This window comes from Neolamprologus brichardi, chromosome 18, assembly GCF_056152115.1.
Source record: "Neolamprologus brichardi isolate AB-2024 chromosome 18, ASM5615211v1, whole genome shotgun sequence".
Taxonomy (NCBI): Eukaryota; Metazoa; Chordata; class Actinopteri; order Cichliformes; family Cichlidae; genus Neolamprologus; species Neolamprologus brichardi.
The window spans coordinates 32463229-32488062 of NC_142121.1; the positions used below are offsets into that span (position 1 = coordinate 32463229).

General features: G+C 40.1%; 1 protein-coding gene across 10 annotated transcripts in view; it reads left to right on the forward strand.

The window, feature by feature from the left end:
- ctnnd2b (catenin (cadherin-associated protein), delta 2b) overlaps positions 1-24834 on the forward strand; it is a 202160-nt gene that overhangs the window by 89853 nt on the left and 87473 nt on the right. For all 10 annotated transcript variants that reach the window (XM_006802752.2, XM_006802755.2, XM_006802756.2 and 7 more), the window contains 2 exons: positions 16676-16710; positions 18011-18127. In XM_006802752.2, the coding sequence (XP_006802815.1) occupies positions 16676-16710; positions 18011-18127 (152 nt within the window). The remainder of the gene's footprint in view (positions 1-16675; positions 16711-18010; positions 18128-24834) is intronic.

Consider the following 24834-nt stretch of genomic DNA (forward strand, 5'->3'; position numbering starts at 1 on the left):
GCCCGGGCCAGATGGAGGAAACTTACAATATTCTTGCTGTGAGGCAACTGTGCTAAACACCCCGGTGCTGTGCAATTTGACCAAATTTTAAATCATCAGATCAAATAGTTGATATTCATTTTGTGTTGTTACCGTGTCCATGTCTTTAAACTATTTTTTTTATCCTGTAGATTCGTCTTAGAGCTGTGTTTGTTGAATGTTAATGTGCTTCTTTGGACAGGTGCTGCTTTGGCCCTGTCTGTCATGTAACAGAGATGTTCATTTCAATGTAATTTCCTCATAAGTAAAATCAAGCTAACAACACATTTTCTGTCACTTTTCTCTTATCTAAAACATTTAGTCTTATTAAAATGAAAAATCTATTTTAAAAAGTGGTAGTGGAGTTTACTAACTGTAGTGGGACATGGTATTTGAACTTTTTGTTGTTTGTCATTTAGGGAGGCATAATTATCACCTTGGCTATTCAAATAAGCACAGGAACTAGAACTAGAAGAGTCTGGCTTCCTGAAGCAAAACAGGAGCTTTAAAGGTAAAGACAGAAAAAAGAGGACAAAGGGCTGTAAAGAGGACAGAGAAGGGGGGAAAAGGAGCCAGCTTGGATGCAAAGTAGTAGAGGAGGGGGAACGAGGAAACGGGGGGGGGGGGGGGGGGGGGGGGATAACAAGATGAGCCAGGAGGCAAGACATGCTGGAGGTGGGTGGTGGTGGTGGAGAGTATATTCTCATGTTAAGCCCTTTTAACCTGCCGCCTTGCAAACACAGAGTTAGCATGAGTCACTCAGAGACCCAGACACTCGTAATAAGACTAATATCCTCCACCATCACAGACAGGCTCTGTCTGTCACACACGGCTGTGGGTGAGGGGGTGTGTGTGTGTGCTAACTGGCTCCCAGTAACAGCACAGTCATCTGCGACTATAGTATTGATCTGCCAGCAGAATGGAGACAAGACTGTCACAGTTAAGCTCCAATGAAAACCTTCTTAGTCCACAAACACACGCACACTGGGAGGTTTGCACACAGACACACAAACATGCCCTCAACCACCCAAATACATATTCATGCTGACTTGAAAGCAGGCAGTTTTGAAATGTGCAAACTTAAAAACAGTGTCTGTACAGAGTGAAAAAAGTAATGCAAAGCTGCTAATATCTTTTTTTAAAATATTGATTTTTATAGACTTTCTTTTCCTTTTGATGTTATTTTTTATATATTTAATAATGCATTACATCAATATTGCTTGCAGTTGCATTATGTGCCTGTAAGTCAGTCACACAGTCTTCAAAACGTGGTCTTTGTTTATGGCTTAATAAAGGCTAATCGCACTTAGCGTTCTCAGAGAAGTGTTAATTAAGCTCATTTTGGTGAGTGCATTTTAGTGACCTGATTTGTAACTTTCTTTTTGTTCAAATTGCCTACAGTTAAACAAATCATAAAACTTCTTTCCACTTTACTCAGATTGCCCAGTCACCACACAGTCAGGGGGCATTTCTCCCAAATCAAATACAATACAATCACAAGGCTTAGGTTGCTATGACAATCTGCAGTCAGTGGTACGCATCATAAAGTAGCGTTGGTAAAGGACTTGAAAGTGTGTTGTATGGTTTTACACCCTATTCACCTTGGTAACAGTGGAAAGCAAAAACTCCCTTTCAGTGGAAGAAATCTCCAGCAGGTGTTTCAGGTTTTTTCTCCTTTCATTCAGAATTTTTCTGAAATTCTTTGCATTCTAAATTTTGGCTGTTTATCACATCCCTTATCATGTAATGCAAAATATCCCAGTACTTTTGGGCTGTTTTGGTACTTTAGGTGTACAACAGAGAAACATGTCATGTTTTCAAGATTTTTGCATTGACTTGGCATCTAAAAAGCAGTTGTTGCAGCGTCCCGACAGGAATTACTTTCTGCTCAGAAACTGAGTGTACTGAATGCTGAAAAAGCATTAATGCATCATAAACACAGCACCTCCGTTTCTAGCAGACACTGTCGTCAGTATTTGTGTATCTTATGTGCTTCAGGAAGAAAAGGTACAAACACTAGCATAGAATGTTGGGACTGTAAGAGGAGCAGAATATAGGAGAGCCCATCACCCCCCATTATTACTTAGATGAAATGAGTGTTTGATTTCTTTCAATGCTTGTTTGGAGACCTATTGAGTCAAGGTTTATATCCTTGTTTCCTTCCCATGGGTGTTTGCCTGAGTAAGATTTGTAGTTGCTAAACGTTGCTTATAAAATTAAAAGGAGCTTTGCTTCCAGTCTACTCCTGGTCCTTTCTGGATTGCAGTGTTATTGATTTTTTTGTTTTTGTTTTCAGAAGCCTGAGGTTTCTAAGCATGTGCACACAGCTGCTATGACTTATGTAAAATCTTACCAGTTTTGCAAGCCTCAAGCAGGAGGAGATGCAACCAAAAAGTGTTGCTTAGTGAAAGGCCACAGTTCAACCGTACACACACAGGTAATGCTGTATATGGAAATGCCCACAGAAATTGATGAAACCTATTATACTCATTTCCAAATTTGCAACACTTTTAAAGTAGCTTTGCATGATATATGAAACAAAAAAGTCCTGCCTTTTTCTGGTTTGCTGTTTTGTACAGCAGGAGGGTGGGAGGAGCTTCCTCACAGTTCATGAAGCTAAAGTGACCTTATTAGGCATATCCTCTCTCACTGACGTCATACAGAGCCAAGAGTGGAAAGAAAAAAAAAATGCCTAGACTGTCCATTTAGAGCAGTTTGAAGCCCGAGCTTTTAGCCCAAAGTGATTACTTGCACACATATTGAGCACAATATGTGAAATTATGTCTGCGTTTAACATAAACATCCACAGTTTTAACTCTATATCTTTGATAGAGAATAGGAAAAAGTAGGGCCCTTTAAACAAAATATCACATTTTCTATTAATAAGCATTTGTTGGTTTGTTCCTACTTGTTGAAGTAGTAAGATTGTATAGGATCACATACAGGCTAGCTTTGTAAAAGCTTTCAGAAATCCTAAGTAGATGTTAGCACTACTTAGACTGCAAAAGCAGCTTTAATGGAATTTGGCATCCAGCTATAAAGCCAGAGCCATTTTCACTTAGTTAAGTATAATCAAATGTAATGCTTTTTATTTAATTTAATTAATTTTGTGATCCTTCACACCAATATATACATACATACATACATTTTGTATGTATACATTTAAAAAAAATCAACAACAGTGTAACAAACACATGGTTGAACACTCCTACACCCTTCTGTGGGATGATCTGCTGACAGCAAAACCTAATTAACTTAATGTCTTAAATAGAGTCATGATAGTTTCAAAGCCTGACACACAGGGGACTGAGCTGCAGCAGTACATTGAGACGTGGAACCCATTGCTGGACATTTTGGCTACAAACTGATGTTTTCCTTAATTTAGCTTTGGAGGTCTGCCATCCATTAAAGTGGCTTGGCTGAACTTGATCGATCCTGATAAGGAGACCTGGCACACGGTGTCTGATATACAGTAGCAAGTGTGTGTGTGTGTGTGTGTGCGCGTGCGCGCGCGCGCAACAGGCCAAATCCAGAGCCAGCAAAATTGATCTGACACCTTGCTAGCTTGAGAGTAGATGGCCACAGCTTTGCCTTGTCAATCTGGAAAGAGAGAAAAACACAGTACAGCACTGCGGATAGAGCTCCAACACTCGGGCTAAACACAGTGTTTCGACACCAGGGTTGTGTTATATATCGGTTTTTGAAGAGAACTTGTCTGGACAGCAGCATCAGGGACACAAATTCCCTGTGGAAATGATGGAAATAAAACGTCGTGCTTCAGTGCAGCAGCTTGGGAAGCATTTTCCCTTAAAGTATCCTCTTTTTGCTTCTATAACCAGCAGATGAGAGAGCATGCCAGCACGGGTTACGTGAATGATTTGTAACAAAGTTGAAGTACTCAGTCCATTATAAGACAAAACCTCAATTCCTGCAGAGAGAAAGGCTCTGCAGTCTTTTTTTTTATAAATGGCCTCTGAACAGCTATCCCATAGGGAGGTTTTGTCTATTGACAGCCGCACTTATTTATAGCTCTTGACAGGCTCAATATTTCGGCCCTTGATATCCGGAGAAGCTTGCTTGGTGCTCGGCAGAAACAGATGACTGATTACGACTGAAGAGCTGCTCTCTCAGGCTCTTTATAGTCATGTAAAGGACTTTTATTCTGCTCGAAGGAAGGTTCAAATGCCCCTACAGCACTAGAAGAGAGATGTATCACAGCCAGGCATTTGTGACATCGTGTTTGTCGAGAAACATTTCAGTCTACGTCTGTTTGCGAGAAATCCCAAATGATCGGAATAGTTGGAGAGTTTTAGCGGGCGTATTAGCTATCTGCCAAGAGCAATACGCACACATATACATATAGATACTTGTAGTGATGTTATCTGTCTGTGGGCATTTCACAGAGTGCTCTGGAAAGACTGGCTGGTCTCACACAGAGAACCAACATGTCTTCCTCCTCGCCTCTCATTTAACTTTTGGCCCCAAGTCAAAATGGCCGTCTCCCATACTGGCAGACTAGAGAGTCAATCTGACCAATTTAGTGGGTCACAGGAGACTTCTGCTTCTCCCTCCCTCCTCCTCCTCCTCCCTCTCCGACCATTTGTTTGGAGCATGTGGACGGGGTAACAGAAATGGCGAGCTGCTCCTCATCCTGCTGTGCTTTAATCACTCGCTTCAAAGGGTCTCGTGTTTCTTTCCCTCTTGATGGCAGAAGGGAGGAAAATGAAGCTCTGCTCTACCTTGCCCGAATTCCTGTACATCAGAACCAGACGAGACGATATCTCCCGTCACCTTCACTGTCCTAGCTCCAGTTTGGCATCTCACACTGTGCTTTTTTCATTTAAAAAAAGAGCAGAATTTCACTAAAAAATATTATCACTCTTAGCCAGACGTAGAGCCCTGCTTCCTGCTACTGTTATTTTCCTTGCCGATTGCAATCTGGTGCAGCACTGCCGGAAAGCAGCGTTATTTTGTTTGCAACTGCAAAAAGTTGATTTTTTTTCTCCTTCTTCTTCTCTGTAAGAACGCGCATGCTCTGACAGAGAGCCAAGAAATCCGACTTTGTGACCTAAGTGCTAACACACACACAGACACCTCACATCGTACGTGTTTCCTTTTGTTTAAGGATGAAATCACCAGACCTCTAATATCCTCTGGCGTAAATGAGGAAATAGATTTGGCAACAACAAGTGACCATTACAAAAGTGAGCACTTTTCTCATCTTGATCAAGTTTGGTTAACTTGGGAGGACAAAAACCTCCTGTTTAAATATGTGTTCTCTTGTGGGCCGAGAAAGCAAGCTATAAACACATTTAACTTAATATGGTGAACCTGGTTGGCAAACAATTTATGTACCCGTTCTGTAGGTGGCAAATCTGTTCACTATTAAGATCATGTTTCTGGCCAGCTGGGTAATGTCCAATAGACTGTGTTATTTCTGTCTGTGATGTCCCAACAACTAGATGGAGCACACCTGTGGCACAGAGAGATAAACTACAAGCTTAGATAACTTCAAACCACTGAAAAACTATCAACTTTACATTAAAGAGGAACTTTAATGAGACTGAAGAAGTCACTTGGATGTGTGATGAAACGTTTCTCCCACTGAAAACTACATCCAGATGAACAGAATCAACCTTTTGGGATTTACTTACCTGGAAGACTGAAAGTGCCCCAAGACAGGAGCTCTAATGAGCTTGTGGACTATCAGTTTGAAGCACAAAACTTTGCAATTTAGGCCATATTTGAATGAGAGGACAGACCTTGGGAATTGTAATCTAAGATTAGCACTGATGAGCTAGGTTCTTGGGATAGGTTTATTCTTAGCTATCTGTGATATTAAATGTGATAGAGCTTGCCAAGCCTTAGAATAAAACATACTTACTGGAAAAAATGAACAGATCTGTTTTTGTACAATCAGATGTTGTGACTGTGCCCCTAATCATACATGATGCTATCCTTACTGTGGTTTAAATGGGTGAGTTGTGTTTAAAAAAACGTTTTGAGACCAGACTGTACATGTTTGTGCTGTGAAGTTGGACATTTTAACGCTGGAGTCTTGAGGGGATTGACCTGCTTATGGAGCCAGCCTCAAGTGGCCATTAGAGGAACTGCAGTTTTTTTTGCACATCCTCATTAGCTTCGTTTTGCAGCTAATAAGACTGGAGCTTATTTAACACTTTATGAAGCGCCTTGAGGCGACTTTTGTTGTGATTTGGCGCTATATAAATAAAATTGAATTGAATTGAATTGAACACCAAAGAGAGCTCCACATACAGGTAAGTTTATCGCCTAGTAGGTCTATCACTGCGACCGACTCCTTGTGCTTCTCCAAAGTCGTCAAGGGTTAGGATTTGGATTAACTACCTTGCTTAAATCACCCCCAACAGGATGGTCTCCGACTTGCAGAGATGCTGAGACCCTGGGTTGAAGAATTCCCTGTCATCTCATTACCTGATCCTGGCCCGCATTATGCAGTACATAGCCTCAGTATAAGTCACAGTGTTCAGCATTATCCCAAGGCTGTTGACATTTTCAACCCGTTCATTTCTCTCCTCTCTTGAGATTTGAGATACAGCCAAGTTAGATAGTACCTGGACAAAGCAGCAACAGTTAGCTATTGTTCCAGCATAATGCGTAATTAAGTCAAACTCATGTGACCGGGCAAGATAAAGCACGTAGTTACAAAGCACACTGGGGTCCTCCATCTTTGAGCTCAGACTGTAATTAAAGAGCTACAATAGCCATCCTAGGATGTGCCTGGTCTTTTCCCCTGGCTGGCTGATGGGCTGCCTGAATGCCACCAAGGGTAACTGGAAATTTATGCTAAAAGTTCAGTTCAAGAAGATCCAGCGCTGAATTCAGCATGGCTGTATGTGCTTATCTGTTCATTTTCTTAACAAATCTCAATATGATGAAATGCTATTTAATGTATTCTGTTGAAACAAAGTATCACATGTTTATGCATCAAATATAACATGTGTACTCAGATTAACACTTACAAAAGCCTTGCACATTGACCGACCTCCCCCTTTCTGTTGGATTGTTTTACTCCTTATAAAAAGGATGTTCTTCATCTTTGCATTATCTTAAAAAAACAAGCATTATGACGGTGCAGCTCCACTGAGACTATCAGCTATATTTAATTCCATCAGTGACCTGTACCACTGAAAGCTCCTGCTATCTTTCTAATCAAATTTCACCTAATAGCTTCAGTAATAGAGTGGATTGGACCAAAGTGGCCACAGTCAATATGCCTATAATAAATGTATAAAATTACATTATGGAAAGAACGTGGAAATGTGAAAAGAGTCACTCAGAGTTTTCTAACTTGTTATTTTGCAGTGCTGGCTATGTATTCTTGAAAAGGGTAAATTAAACCCAAGGTCCTACAGCAGAAACAGAATGCTGTTATCACAAGGAAAACAGTTTACAGATGTTTTTCATGTCTCATGGCTCCTGCTGTTATCCTCCAGTCATACTCAGTTTCTTCATAAGTAGCATTTGGCTTATCTGGCTTATTGCAAATGTCTTATTGTATAATAGCCTAAAATGAAGAGTCACCAGTAAAACAGTTGGTTGATGAATTATGGGTTGTTTGATGTTGGGTCAATACAGAAGGTCATAGTTATTTAAAGTACAGTACATAAAGCATATCAACTGCACAGACTCATAGTGAGCTAATTCATCTAATCCCCAAAAGTGACAAATGGACAAGAACAGGATTTAATAGTCAGAAGTCACTATAAATAATTTACTTCAAAATGGGTTTCTTTTTTAACATTTAATTAAAAGCTGTTGATTACATAAAGTTTTATCTGGATTGTAGACTGTATCTTCAAAGCTGTAGTTACGACTCCATAGAGAATGATCACACAGCTCTACAATCCCAGGCAGCTTGGTGTAGCTTTGATGGCCCATTTTATCATCATTTATCATTTCCATTATGGAGTAACTTACCATAAATATTTTGCTGATGTATTGTCAGCCATTGTTGCCATTTACTATATAAAATCAGTTTAAAACACATATACCCTAAACCATTCTTTTGTCATATAGATGCAATATGTTCACTTGAAAATTTAATTTTGTATTAACTTTAAAATTGTTGGCTTTATAGCATCTAGAAAAGCTGCTTTTTGGATCATTTACACTGCAGTAAAAATAGGATGGCAACCTCTTTGCAACTAGGAAAAGTCAGTGGTTGTTTGCATTAGGAAACTTGACTCAATTGGTTGCCAACTGGTTGTGTTCATGTTATATTCCTATCTAAAAGCATGATTTTATCTATCTTGCAGCAACTACACTACTATATTTCGAGAAATTTTAGTTTCATAACTATGAGGTTCTGGCTGGACTCTGAATATAATTAGTTCTTATGAATGTGAATTTGTATGTAGATTAAATTTGTAATTTTTGCTAAAGTTAATTGGTGTATTTAGAGCCCCACCAATACAGAATTTTTAAGATGAATACAGATATTTGGTGATTTAAAAATTTGATATATCACCTCTCATTTTTTTTCTTTTACACATATACAGAATAAACAAATTGGCTGTAGTAGTTTTAGTATTCAGTCACTTTTATTTATTTTTTGATTGCTGAGAGTTTGCAAAAGCTACCTTATGTGTGACTGGGTGAAATATAGAAATCTAAACACCATACTCAACCGCGATAGCCAGGTCCAACATAGTAATCCAGAATAGCTTTACTTGCCATCACATTAAAGTGACTGCTGAGTCCACATGTTTCAGTGAATGCCGTATATACATCAAGTCTCTTCACTGATTTATTCTCCTTCATTTGATCGCTTACATCATTCTGAAATGTCTGAAATAATTTTTACCTGATTTTGTGGCACAAATTAATAATAATAATAATAATAATGGATTGCATTTATATTTCGGGGCCCTCAAAGCGCTGTACAATTCCACTATTCATTCGCTCTCACATTCACACAATGGTGGAGGCAAGCTACAGTTGTAGCCACAGCTGCCCTGGGGCAGACTGACAGAAGCGAGGCTGCCATATCGGTTAATATCAGTATCAATGTGGGGGGGAGGCTTTGACAGAAAAAGTACACATCACTGCCAAAAATACATCAATATGTGTAAAGCACAGTCAAGTAGCAGTGACTGATGGCCATACGAATAAAGAGAATGAATATCGAAGATGTTTTCGGGAATAACAAAGCAAGTCCGCTCTTTTCTTCTCTTGATGATTAAGGGAAAACTTTGACACATTTTGATGCAAATTCTCACTTTCTTTCAATGACCATAAGCTTTGCTGCATCATAGCTGTGGAGATTGTAAATCAAATTGCACAAGATTTAAACAAAGCAGTTAAAGGTAACTATGAATCTCATGGATGACAACCCATGATTAATGTCGAATGAAATTTATGCAAAAGTAATCTACGTTTGTAAAAGCCATCCCCTTTGTCTATATTATAAAAGCCTTTCACTTTGTTTTTGTTTGTTTTTTAAGTAATGTCTGTAAAATGGCCCTGAGTAAATTAATAACCACAGTGTGGCTTCAGCTTTTGAATCTAAATCAGCGCTGACACAAGCTGCACTATTGTTTGATGGTTTCCAAGAATGAAAAAGGCCTTTGCTTTCCTTTATGGGTGGCTCTATTATCTAACTGCTCTGTCTACAAGAGGACCGGCATTGTGGTCAGCACAGATAACAGATAATATGGAACGCATGGAAATAGATGGATTATATGGACAGGGTTTAGAATGTGTTTATTGGGTGGATAAAATGATGGGATTTTCATTGCTATCTTGGCATTCGCTCTTTTAAGCCCCTCTCATTGGATTTAACAGAGCTCTCTCCTCTTTCTCTGCCTGTGTCCATCATCTTCTGTCTTTCCTCTTCAGATCTTTGTATTTCATTATATTACACCCTTCATTTTCTGCCTCTCTGTGTATCTCTTTCATGTTTTCTCTCGCTGTTTGTGTATCATATTGCTTCTCTCAGTCGTCCTCTGTTCTTTCTTAATGCAGCAGTCCAGTCAGTCAGAGAGATTAGATGGTTAGAGAGCAGTGGATTTATGACATTACCTGTTGTTTTTTAGACCCAAATAGCCAAAATGCATCCTTTAAAGCATCTGAAAATATCAGGTTACATTGTACAACGAGAGTTGATCATTATTTAAAATTACAAAATGACAGAGTGTTACACTTCCCATCTGTTCTTTCATCCAAGCGAAAGTTCCAAGTGGGGCTTTTAACTAAAATTGTCATAGCTAGGCTCAAGTGTTGGAATAGAGAGCTTTTACCTAACTTGCTACTTGCTTGATTTGAATTATAGCTCAAATTGTCCTCTTATTTTGACACACACGGGCCTACGTTCCCACTTATTGTAAGATTTGAATTATAGGCCTAAAATGGCAGCAGCTGTGACAGGTACTGTGGAATACAGCCTAATAGACTCGTTTTAAAGTTAACTAGAACTTCTACAACCCTTCAAAATTCAGACATTTTATGGTGGTTTTGTACTGGTTTTGAAGAATGCATTGTTAATATGCTTCCATACAGTATAATGTGAACCCTCAACATCTCATCTCTTACTTCACATGTGTACATTTAGAATTCTTAAGGAATTTTTGCTTATTTCCAGATCAATATTTGTATTTTTTCCACAAAGTTTTAGCTTCTCTTCTTGTAAGGCCATCTTTACTTTAAGCCAGCTTTCTTCTAATTGGCTGTCCCCCATAAACAAATGGTTTAAACAGCAGTTGGGTTGTTGCATTACAGATATGGTGCTTTTCAAGTCCTACCTAGCCCACTGGTTTTGAGGTAGCAGTGATTACTTGGGCACTGGCCCACTGCACACACGCACTGTATCATTAGCACTGATGAAGTACTATGCAGTGACATGACCCGCAGCAGGTAAGATGATCATGCTGTCAATTAGTCTTCTTTTGCTCCACTAATTATACTGTCAAATTTCATTGATGCACAATAGAGATTCAATGGGAAACAAGCACCAGTTCTCTCTGTTTCCTGGGCCAGAAGGCACATGAACTGTTTCAGGTAGTGAACACTGACTAGATATAGCTGGTGGCGAGCAGCAGAAAGAACTGCAAAGGGAGAGATGAAGGATAGTTGCAGCTCAGGTGCACCATGTCATTTTCCATTAAAATCACACCACAGGCAAATTTCCAGGGGGCTGTTATAGTCACACATCAACATCTTAACAATGTCACTGTGATGTTAGCATTTACAGTCATGTGAAGAAAAAAAATCACAGGAAAGCTGTCTTTCACATTCCTGTGAAACACTAAATACACCCTCACTGTTTCCCTAGGAATTAAGAGGCTAAGTAGCAGCCAGGTACTGATAATCAAAAGCAGCTAATTAACTGGTCATCGACACGTGTGGTTACTTCTATAAAAGCAGATGTTTTGCCATTTGTCTGGTCTGGAATATTCAGGTTAAGGTAATGGTACATCTAGACTCATTTACCATGTTAAATGTTACATTTCGTGATGTTACAATTAGAAAAAGACTGAACAGGTATGGCTTGTTTGGAGTTATTTCCGAGAGGAAGCCTCTTCTCTCTACAAAGAACATGGCAGCATGGATAAAATTTGCAAATCTGCATCAATCAAACCACAAGACTTATATATCCAACAATGTCCTTTGCACAGATGAGACCAAACTGAAGATGTTTAGCCCTCATGCACAACTTCCTGTTTAGGAAAAACAAAGCATAAACACAGCACAAACGCCTCTACCAACTGTCAACACGGTGCTGGAGGAGTGATGATTTGGGCTTTTTTTTATCAGCCAAATGAACTGGGCGCCCTGCAGTCATTGAGTCAGCCAAGAACTTCTCTGTATACCAAAGTATTCTAGAGTCAAATGTGAGTCCATTTGTCTGACAGCTGAAATTGAGTCATGTAACAGCACTATGATCTCAAGTAGCCAGCAAATCTAATGGAACAGAATGGCTGAAATATAAATGCTGCAATGGCCTAGTCAAATGAATAAATGAATGCCCACTAATCTTAATGAACTGGAGCAACTTTGTAAAGAACAGTGGGCCAAAATTCTTGCACAACGATGCGGAACACTGATAAAGCTTCAATATTTAGGCTGTTTTTGCTGCTGAAGTGGTTCTATGAGCTACTGAATGATGAGGTGTACTTAGTTTTTTAACTAGTTTATTAGTCTTTAAGCCTTTCACGCATAGTGTTCACTACAGTGGACAGCTATTCAAAGGCTGTTTTCTTGTATTTGTGACAGTGTCGATGGTATATTTGCACATAAACCACTACATTGGACACTGATGTGTCACCCCATACCCTGCCACCCACTCCAAAGGTGTTGTTGTCCACCTAAGCAGACATGTAAAAAAAGTCTTTGAAAAGTACATGTTCAAAAAAGAAGTTCAAAAATCTTTTTTTCATGCCTAAAGATGAATAAAAAGATGTAAGAGAAAAATTGATTGAGGTTGGCATAATTTATGCATGAAAGGGTTAAAAAACGTTCTTCATCACATATAGAAGTAAAAGCTATCTCTGTAGCCTAGCGTGGCTGTGTGAGAGTCTTGCTTACACAGCCTTAGGTTCGAATAATCTACACGTCACCCTTCCCCGGCGTGGTCTGCAATTCCACTGCCGGGGATGCGGTCTCACCTGCATGGCATCCGCAATCACGCCTAGCCAGCTTTAAAATCTGTACTGGGTCCTGAGATTGGGTTGTTGTTGGTGTGTGTGGCTGGGAGCCGCAAAGCTAAAGCCAAGTAGTGTTGAAACAGCAACCGAGTGAATAAAGTATATGCTGAAAAGCCTTAATGTGTGGACGGGTCTGCCGTGAGTTCACATTTCGACCCTGATTCATGATCGTGTGTTAGATTAAGGATTTTTAGATGCTAGTCTCATTGTGCATATTGTACTCCAAGAGTGAGCTTTGATTCCGATTCCTTCGTTTAACTCATTACTTATCTCTGCTCCTGTCCTGATAATGAAGAATAAAGTTCTACATTTCACCCAATTCTGACAAAAATCCAGCACCCTCTGGACTATTTTATATTCCAGCTTCAGCCCCGTGTTGATATAACCACTTGAAGCTAACACCACTTGGCCTCTTCCCTCAGTTTCCAGCAAGGCGTCTACATGAGCGCTCAGCTTGCATTGACTTTTACTTGCATCACATCTTGGCCATTGGTAAATAACACACATTCATCTCCACTCAGGCATATTCAAGAGCAGTGAGGCATCATTTTGACACCAACAAATGTAGGAAAAGTATGTGAGGACCAGCCTGCTCTACTCTTAAGAAAACATTGACTCAGTCTGTGTCATCAGTATTGCCTGTCGGAGCCCAGACCGGTCGTCATAATAATCCTCATCATCCTGCCCCGTCAAAGGTGTTTGTCTGATATAAACACACTCCATCCTCCCAGACATGGGGCTTTAGTCTCTCTCTGCTTCCCTGCTTTGTGTAATGCATTTGTGTGCTTTGCGTGCTTCCAAGACTTGTGTCTGTGGAGGGGTGTTTGTGCAAGTCCATGGCTGTGTTTTTTTGGGATAATAACGTCTGATGGATGAGGAGTCTGCTATGCTGACAAAAGGCCCCATTAACATATACCGCTTGGCTCCCTCTCGCAATCCGTCATACACCACATACACCCACAGAAAATGCAGGTAATCAATGGGAAGATTTAATACCAGCCTGTCTCCTAAAAATTACGTTCCCATGCAGCTAGACTGTATTCCCAATTAGGGTTTGAAGTAAAAGTATTGTCTCGCCAATAAAATACAATGTAATGTAAAAGCTCTACAAGCGCTATTTAAACATAATCTACAACACTGTTATCTAAGGTTCAGCTACCAAGTGGAACCATCCTCTGTTTTTAATTAGTTTTATCTGACATTTTCACTTTTAAATTCAGTTTTTATTCACTGGTTAGGTGTAGCCACCACAAGACGAATAGGTCATGGTTTGGGTTCAAACGTGCCCTTTCGGTGTTAACACCATTCAGGTTCCCAGCTCAATGAGCAGAAGAAGTGAGTACGAACATGCACTTGCAGCCCAACTACTGGGTTGGGCTGCCTTTAACTCTTCACGAGCTTCAACAGCGTCACCCAGTTACTGCAGATTAGTCAGCTGCACATCTCTGATGGAACTCTCTCATTTCATCACGTCCCAAAGATGCTCTTGAATTGAAATGTGGTGACTGTGGAGGCCATCTGAGTACAGTGAGCTCAGTGTCGTGCTCAACAACCTGGTTGAAATGATCTGAGCTTGTGAAGGCGTGTGTTATCCCATATTCTCATGGGTACACTGTGGCTATAAGGGTATGAGGTTTGATGGGGAGATTGATACCGCTTTGAATTCTGTATGCTAACAAGAAAACTAAAACCAGCAGATTATTTGCTGAGCAATTAGCTGAGGCCAGTGGGCAACTGTTTTAGGCTCCTTCCAGCCTTTGAGCTAAATTAGTCACTTACTGCTTCTAACTTCACTACAAAGACATGAAAGTCCATATTCATAAGAAAAAATTGTGAAAAGTCATATCTCTTTGTATGTTTTTACATATGGTTAGTGTACACTATATTATAGTGTCATTATTTTACCGTTTTACCTTCCTTGTTAGAAGTAATTAGGAAGGGCAGGTTTAGAAATGAGTATATCAAATGGATAACTAAGGTTGAGTAGTTTGGTTAGTGAGGCAAATCTGACATACTTGGGCGTGTGCACTGGAGGGACAGTGGATGTACTGGACCATACTGGATGTGGAATATGGAGCTGCCAGGCAGGCGTCAAAGAGAGACCACAGAGAAGCTTTGTGCATGTAGTGAGAGAGCTCATGTAGAGGGTTTGAATACTAGAGTTAGGATTAGAGGCAGATGATCCACTATGGAGTACCCTAAAGGGAGCAGCTGAAAGAAGGAGATCATAGTAATTTTAATTTTCAGGCTCAGAGGCACAGAGTAACCTTTGGGAATGTCAGCCTTATCAACAGGTGGTTGGTCATCCAGGAATTGAGGTGGCTAAGGAACTTTTCCAAAAGTAGAACTTGAAGCCCTCGAGCTCGTTTCAGCAAACAGGCCTCAAAGGAGAATACAGGAAATCGGAATTACCAAGAGCCTTTAACCCTTGAGCAGGAAAAACAACTTGGAAATGATACTTTTACTCAGAGTAATAAAACAGTAACACTGTACTTAATACAGTACATGACGTGTAGTCACTCCACTTGTTTGCTCTACTGAGCCTGTAGCCTGTAGCCAGGTGAATGTTATTATTTTGGTGTTATGTCACGTATTGACACAAACACAAGGGTTATTTAGTGTGTGTGGATTACAAAGGTTTAAATCTTGTTGATATTGATTTACACTGAACATCTTGGCGATCATAATACAATGGAGGTTTTCTGAATTTGTAAGATTAATAGGAATTTACGTGCTCTGGTGTTTAATGTCTTCTGACAAATATCACTGGTTGGGGAGTTACAGAGAGAATATACAAGAGGAGTCTTCAAAGATTTATTGGACGTTGCTACAGTCGAAAGCTGTATTGAATTACTGTGTGTGTGTGTGTGTGTGTGTGTGTGTGTGTGTGTTTGTGTGTGTGTGTGTGTCACCACAAGAATACCACTGTAAGTAAACACTAAAAAACAGCAATCTAGTTTCTCATATGTTTGTTTCAGGGTGCCAATCCACACAAAATCACAGGCAGAACCGCCTTTACATAGCCATCAAATATCCTGAATGAACTAGCAAACAAATGAACAAATTAAGTGCGTAAAAGGAGCTGACATGCTTGTGTACATGCTATGTAATGAAATTCAAGGAGCAAATATTACTTCTCTGCTACCTGGTAGGACAGAACGAGAGGGGAAATAACAGGAGAGAAGAGGAAATGAGTTTGCGTGAGACTTATAACCACGCAGTTGTATGACAACTGAAACAGAAATGCGTGTCTGTGTGAAGATACGTTATTGGCTGCCAAGACAAAGCTGAAGACGGTCTGTAAACACAGTAAATGCACAGGGAATTTCAGGAGCAATGCCGACACTTGAAAGCAGCATTGGTACTCCGTGCTGTCGGCACAACTGTGTACCAAGTCAGTGCAGATGTGTATGGAATCTTATATTTTTTTATTATTGTGTTTCACTGGTGCAGAAAAACAGGCAGACTTCTGTAGTCCTATTTGAACTGATGTTTTCTCACCACCCTTTTAGTAATATTTCTTATCTCCAATCCCTTTGTGCTTACCCTTCTGAAATCATTCCCATGATAAGATAACACTGTAGAGGGATAAACAAATACCCCAAACAAGTTCACAAAAAAAGAATTTCAAAAGCAACCTTGTTTTCACTTTGATAATAAGGCATTTTGGAGTGTATGTTATTGGTTTTGAGAAGGGTCTCTGTTCCCAAGGTACTGAAGAATCTGCAGTCGGTATGTTTTCATCCTTCAGCGAAAAAATAAGAGTTCAAACAGTAGAAAGCACCATTTTGTGTGGTATTCCCGTTTTTATCGCAAACCTACGCAGTGGACATGGATGGGAAACACAGTTTAAGGCATGTGTGGCTTAATGGACTACCGTCAATCTAAAAGTATCCCGATGGTGCTCCACCAAAGAACAACATTTCACAGTAGATTAACACTTTATTTTTCTTTCTCTCGTTTGTCTCTTGCAGTTCAGCAGATGAGAAGTTTCGCTGGAATAACCAAGGTAATGTGACTGTCTTATTTACTGTTTGTACTGTAGCGCTGCGCTTTGCTGGTTGTGCTTATTGCATTGTTATCCACTGTAATCTCGTCCCAGCCCAATATATTATATATATTGATGTAGTTCTTTAGAAAGTACTGCGGTGGTCTTAAACCACCCCAATAAAGGTTAGTTAACAATAAAAGGGTGATATTCTCTCACCACACCTCAAACCATCTGACAACTGAGTAAAGCAGCATTTGCAAATAATTCTGAGTATTTAGTTTAACCTGTTCAGGGTGCCAGATGGGATGTGCTTTCCATAAAGGACAATGAGAACCAATGAGCTTTTAGGCAATTTGAAAGTCAAATTAAGACACTTCTCCAGGCTTGACAACTTCTTTGACAGCATTTATTAGCTGAAGAAATACCTCCCATGCGTGACACTTAGGTCTCCCTCTCTCTGCCTCATTGTCAGTCACGCTGAGTTGTATAAGAAGCGCGGAGGTTTTGTGGTTTAAACCCTCCACAGTGAAAGTTTTAAATGTCTGCCGTGGTCTTTATCCATCCCGCTATGCGGGGGGTGGGGGGGCAGATTTAAAAATGACTTTTAGCTTTTGTTAGTGAGGGTAAGAGTAATTCTAGTGGAATGCTTCAGACAGCCCTGGAAATGCTTCACCAACAGCATCAACATCATCAGTCTGGAATTGTGTCAGTTGAAGTCAATAAAATCTGCCTCCTAAATCCACTGACTAAGTCCTCTACTATTACCGTTTCTCTTCTGTCTTGATAAGAGATTAATGCTGCTCCTAAGACTCATTTGTAAGCTTTTATTCCCCTTGGCAGCCCACTTTAACTTGAAAACACTGGGCATGTTATCAGCCTCTTTCTGACAGACAAACGGCTGGTATCTAAGTACAAGGTGGACCTCAAGATTTGTTGCTGGATTATCAGTTAGGCCTTTACCCTTGGCCCATTGATCGCCATTGCATGCTGCTCTGTGTCACTGCGTAAAGCCACTTCTTGGGTAACTAATCTGCAGTTAAATGACAATGATTTTGAATATTTTTTTGTTGAAACTTGTCTAGAATTGTGTTATAGTCTAAGATTCAGTTGCTTATATTCAAAGGTGGGTTTCTGGTTAAAGGACGAGTTGAAAATGAAAGGTTACAAACACAATAGACAGAAAGCCGAGACAATGAGAGTCATTGGGAGTCTGCATGTGGCTCTTCATTTGCTAACTGTAAGAAATAGTGTGGTCACATGATGTGTAAGTGTGTGAATTTCTGCTCATGTTTGTCTCCTGTTCTTCCTGCACGTGTAGATGGACAGAAGGACATAGAGGAGGAGCTGACAACAGGCCTAGAGCTGGTGGACTCCTGCATCCGATCGCTCCAGGAATCGGGCATCTTGGACTCACAGGACACTTCTACAGGAGACAGTAAGATCAATGTTGTGATGATGAGAGTAGAACGAGAAACGATTCTTCCTCCTTTTTCTTTCCTGAGACGGCAAAAGAAGCATATCTTGGAAGAGGAAAGGTACAATCTAATCAAAACCAGCGAGGATGGTTATTCCCAGAGAGCCGTAGTCTCCAGGTTTTGGTTGATTAACCTGTTGAATGTGTTTGAGTTCACAAAGAAAGTGCGCTTCACAAAAACAGCCTCCTCCACTAGTGAGGAAGCATGGCAGTGCAGCAGTATGTTTAGTCCTCCATTGAATTAACAGCAACCTTTTTAATGAAGCCTGTTACATGATGATCTGTACTCAGGCTGATTAGTGTCTCCTCACCTAACCGATTATTAAGTGATGACGTGACGAATCCTACTTCCGGGCTTAAAGTAGTCTGCATTTAATATGGCTTTTGTGTTGTTAACATGTTTAATGTTTTGTATTTTCTTCTATTTAATCTCAAAAAGCTCCTAAAAAAGTCAGTGATCACTGTTGACCTCCCTCGGCTTTTATTACCGCTAATCATTTATTTAAGCTCAGTTTTTAAAACCTTACGATGTAACTACAGCCCAGCCCATGCAGCAGTATATGAATGACTAACCTCGTATTGTGGATGGATTATCTCAGTTGTTCTCCTGGCTGAAGTTTGGTCCATTTACAGCATCCTGCCATGCGATTACATTTGTTCCTGACCACCGAGAACACTCACGTTAACTTTTACCGAGTGGAAAAAAAGTTAGCTTGTTTATATTATGCTAACATAGCGGTCACGTAGCACATCATTATATACCAGCTAGCCAAACTTCAGTAACCCTACAAACGTCACTGCTGTTTAGTTTTCTGTCTTCATTTATGTTGGAAGTGATAGCAAAGCTGTACGTTTTAATTTGTTTCCAAACTCCCACAGTCAGGACATGCTATATTGTATTTAGATGGAAGCTAGCGAGCTAACTTCCTGCTAACTTCTAACTCCGTTAAATGTCATAAATTCCGTTTTCATGGATGCCTGGATGTTAAACTCAGTTGTTACACCTGGTAGAGCAGAACGCTGATCATTTTATTAAAGATGAAAGACTTTAGACAGTTTTTCAACTCTCAGTAATGCCATAATGATCGTTTGATATATGGACCTGCAGCGGAGTTTAGGCCCAGACACGGCTAGTGACGTCAGACTGAACGATCGGAAATGCAAAACATGTTTTCTTTCATTACCGTGACTGCTGTGGTCAAAATACGGCTTCTTTCAAACATAAAAGTTTTAATCCACAGAATCTGTTGCAATAGTATGTTAGTGTGCCGAAGATGAATGCAGCTTTCATTGAATTTTTTGTTGATGACAAGTTGCCTTTCTGTTCTTGTATGACCCGTATACCTTTTTAGCCTTTGAACATTAAGAAGTTGAATAACATTGGCAGTTAAAGTGAAAACAGATTCATTTTAAGACTGGATTTAAGTTGCTACTTCTATTTATTCTCTTCTTAGCTCTGATTTGGTCCATAGAAGGACTTATTTGTCTCTTTATCTGCTAAGTTCTTTGATAATTTAGAAACAATTGCTAGAAGAAGAGGTTGTGCTGCTTTTTAATGTGAAGTTTAAAGTAGTTTGTCAGAGCACTCAGTGAGACCGCTCTCAACCTTCTATACTTGGTCTCAGGGATGCTACTGGGGAGTTACTCTATATTCTACCCCATGCGAGAGCAGTAGCTGTCAGGAGACATGCAGTGTTGCCAGTAGTTTGATATGCTAATCCATCCTTGCTGAGGTGTCAGCTGGCCTGCTGTTCACAGTACAGAGAGGTGAGGCACACACACCAACATGCAGCTAAACAGCACAAACACATTAAGCTTCATATATCCACACGATATATGATTTAAAATGCACCAAATTTACTAGCGTGTTGCGCTATGATAGAGCGCAATGAAAAGATTGAATTCAAGAGGTGGGAACTCAGAGATTTTTGTGACTGACCCTTTTGCATATGTATTTCTGGGAGCTTGTTTTTTAAGGTACAAAAGATAGTGAGGAGAATATTTAAATCACGCGCGCAAACTGATTTACCAAGGTTTGTGACATGTGATTTACTGCTAGCTGCTCCAATATTTAACGTTGAAAAAAAGCCTGTTGTGTTTTTGCTCTTGATATTGAAACGAACTGACTCTGCCCTTGTTTAGAAAACCAGAACAGCTTTTTTAACTCACTCGTAAAACTAAACTAACCATACCTATGAGGGCTGTTTGCCGGTTGCACTTACATGTTTATTTTGTCTCGTTTAGTTAAAAGTACACACTACTTAGCACACAGCCAAGCACATGCACGCATAGGAAATATAATACCTATATGACAAATGAAGAGTTGTTTACATACGCCCACACACACCTGTAACCCATGCCCACTGCAGCAGCAGAATCCATGCCTTTTACTCGAGCTGATGAGCAGATTAATGTGACACAGCAGCAGAGTACACCGAGTGTCTTTACGCTGCTTCATGCTGGTGTTTGCGGCTGTGTTGCGAGCAGCTATTTGGGACCGTGCATGCAGTTTCATTTGTGTTGCAGACTCGACGTGCCTCTAATGGGCATCTAAATATAGACCACCTCATGAAATATTAAAACATGTCAATCGAGAAGTCTGGTCACGAAGAAAAGCTCTTTGGGTCTGCGTGCGTGACAGAAAAGAGAAAAGAGGTCAGAATGTGCACGACTCCGTAGATGCAGGTATATGCAAATGTGCTCAGTGTTCATGCATGAGTTCACGGGGGCAGGAGGGATCCAAGTGTGCGTGTGTCTGTTCACTCAGCTCTGAATAGATATTAAAATGTACAAGCAGAGACCTTCTTACAGGACCCCATTACTTTCCTGCTACTACACTAATACACCCCTATCTTTTCCTACACACACTCACTTACATCAGACGGAATGAGTGGAGCCTTTAGTGTCGTGCCATATGAGTAATAATGTATTTATGAGGCCCTTTGTTTCCTTAACGGCTCCACTAGCCATATGAAACACACCTAAAGTGGCAAAGAAAAACTGTGGAAAATATCCCCTGGCTTTGCACACACACATTTGACTCTTGTGTGCATGAGAGTGTGTGAATTGATCTCAAACAGGCCTGGAGTACAAATTCCTTCATTTCACTATGTGTGTGTGTGTGCGTGTGCGTGCGTGCGTGTGTGTTTTAAGCCTGTGTATGCATATACGTGTGTACTCTCGGAAGATGAGCATATTGGACACTGAGGCCTCGACCCAGTAAACTCAGCCAGCACCCTTAGCTTGATATCACATTTTAAATTATGCAGAATCACCAGCTCCTCCGCCTGCAGCCATTCTCTGTACTTTAATGTGACTTTTCACTTTGGTCGTGCTTTATTTTGCAACCCTTTTATCCAGAGTGACTCCTTTTGCCGTTAGCTGCTGGCCTTATCTGCCTCGTGCAGTGGTTATGGACCGCCGGCACTAAGATTTCTCTCTTCTTTAATAATCACAAACAAGCAACGTTTCTTGGTTTTGTCTCGTGCGCCGTTCTTGGTTTGATTCTTAGACTGCTGGCAAAAAAAGTGACACAAGCGGAGATTAAAGGAACAGCCGCTGCTGACAGAGGACAGCTCAAGAACTCCTTTGAGAGTACTGAGTGCTAAAAATTTAATAAACATGGGTGCAGTCAGTTATTTTGCCAGAATAAAGGGAACGTAATCTAGTATATCTGCTGATACATGCATGCAACGCTGCAGCTACAACGGGACACCATTTTTTAAAATACCTTGTTGGCTAAAAAAAGTTTAATTTCTGTAATTAAAGCCGTTTATTAGGAACATTATTGCTATCATCACCAAAGTGAATTAATCAAGGTTGCATCAAAAATGAAACAGCACTTTAATAAGAGAGATGGGAGGGTTTTGGCTGTCATACAAGCAGCTCCCGCCCTCCTCTTCCCAAATTATTCCCTTAACATTCTCATTTGCTGCTTTCTAGATGCTTTTGTGATTATGGTTCATGCCTCCGTGCCGTGTGAGTCTGTGTTATGTGTCACAGTCTACGCATGTTTGCATGTTTACACTGGAAATGAAATGGTCCATGTGCAAATCACAAGACTGCAAACGCTTTAGAAGCCCTAATGAGGCTGCATGTAAAATTAGCAGTGAAGCATTTAATGTAATTATGCTTTGGCTGTAAGATAGCGTAAACCTGCTGTTAACCTATTTAACTCTGCTCTAACGCAGTCGTCAGCTAGTTAACCCTGCCTCTCTTTCTGACTCGCTATGCCATTCCCTATTAAACATGGAGACATAAAAATAGCATCCACGTAGATGCATTTTAAATGTTGTTCCAGACGCCAATAAGGATTATGACTTTTTGCGTCACTTGCTCCATTTTTGTATTATTTGAAATACTGGTCTAAAACTTTGATTTTAAAAAATTGGCCGCTGTCATAAAAAATAAAGTGTTATGATGTGGAACGACGTGTTAAGACTGGTAATGTGTAAAACTGATTTAATTATCACTGCGATGCTACTTTGTGTTTGTAGAGCCTTAATAAAAAATACAACAAAGTAAAAGGTCTTAAATTTGTTTTTTATTATTTCTAATCATGATGGATAAACTCTTGAGAGATTGAATCAACCCTTTAAATGTAAATCTAGAACCTGTTATGTATGCTTTCATGTCAGTTCAAAGGCTGTTAAGACTAGACTATTATCTTATGAAGTTAAAGGTCATTTAGCACATTTACTATTTATAAAAGTGTCCAAATACCTGTATAAGCTCGCCTTGTAACACCTGAGGGAAAGATCACAAGTCAATCACAAGATTAGATTTTGTAGTTCAGTATTTGGGGTTGTTCTGTAGTGTCTGGGTCCAGAGTGTTGGCAGTGGATCCTTTGTCATGAGATGTTTTAGTGTTGATGATGGCTGGATCTAGTCAAACCACTATTTTTTTTTCAACTTCCATTCTCTAACCAGTTAGTTCACACAGCCAGCGGAGGGTTAGCTAAGCCTGACGTTTAAGCACTTTTTTATTATCTTACCTTCAGTTAGCTTGGAGCTGCTGGTTTTCTGACCCTGTAAAAGTCAGCATTCAGTAAACTGGCATCCCAAAGGAGCATTTATGAAGTAGTTGGGCTTTGAAAATTCACTCACCATGGTGCTTAGTGAAGGTAATTCATTTCAATATCCAAAATGTTGCAGAATTAAACTGTCTTGGCATCTTTAAAAAAAATCAACCAGGACCTGTGGAAAAGTGCTGGTCTTAAAGAGGGAAAACTAAAACCAGCACCTGTTGTTAATTACACAGGCGCTGATAGACTAATAGAGGTGAGCGATGTCTTGCAAACTTGAATCGTTCTGCTTGTGCTGAAAAGTTAAGCTAAACTTTTCAAGCCAATGCCAGCAATAAAATCACAGTCATCCTTCTATTCGATCAAATCACATTATGAAACTATTCAGAGAGAATGAGGCAGGTGCTTGTGCAGTACCTTCCTGACTTTGTTGTTGGCAGTTAGGCAGATAGCTTGGCTCGTGCTAATTGCTAATGAAGGTGTTGTGTCCTTGTCATAAATTACTATTGCTACGGCACTGCTGTGCCTTCTTTTGCCTACTCCCTAATTTCCATAAAGGGGCTGCAGCAGATGGGCTCTTATATTTGATTATCTTTTTTAACGCCAGGCTCCATTCCTGATGCAATGCTCCCATTTTTCCAGACATGCGACTGACATGAGGAGTATTCTAGCTCGTGAGTCCCTGTAGGCTGGGTTCGTGTTTCCTCTAATTATCAAAATGGGGACCTTTCTTGTTTTCTCTGGGGCAACCCTATTTTGTCCCTCAAGTTTTCCCACTTCTTTGTACATCCCCCTTACACCCATTCCGGCAGTTTCGTCAGTCCCTTTCCAGGAATGAGTTTACATTTGTGAGTCCTTGATGCTATGATTATTATTATTATGTTGAGATGATGATTGCCTTTTGAAAGGCAAACCTGTTGACCACCACCACACTGGTTATCTCTGTAAAAGTAGCATCAGTAAAAATACCCTGCTGAACATCTGCCACACCCACCGTCGAATGTTGAAACAGTCCTTACACGTGAATCCTCCCTTAATGCTGCCTTAACCCACTCCACCCACTAGCTTCATATTCAACTAGTAGTTAAGAGAGCTACCAGTCTTTTTAAAAAAATAAAAAAAGAACTTTTTACTAACTACACTTAATTTTTTATTTATGAAGCCACAAGTTTTACTTTTTCACAGCAAATGAAAATGGATTATTTCAGTGCATCCTTGAGTGAGTTTGTGAAAGTTTCATTGTTGGCCTCATTCTAACACTTTTGTGTCGCTCTCCCTGCTGAATTATACAGGCAGATGGAATGGAGAGAGAGAGGGAGAGACACTCAGGTAGTCGAGAGCAATAAAGGAACTGATAGAGGCAGGAAAAGAGTGTGTTTTAAATGGAGGTCAGGAATAGAGTGAGATTTAAGGGTCATGGAGCATGACTGGAAGAGAGTGGAGAAAGGCCAGAATAACATAGTGGGTAAAAAAGCAAGTGGATGTCTTAAAACAGGACGATAAGTAAATCTGTTTCATCCCATTTTAGCCTTCAGTGTGCTTCTTCCTTTCTCTATTCTTCATTTCAAGGTCTGTTACAGACCAACACAGTCCTGCTTGTTGTATTCACGTTTAGTCTTTCTTCCATAAAAAAGAAATACATTG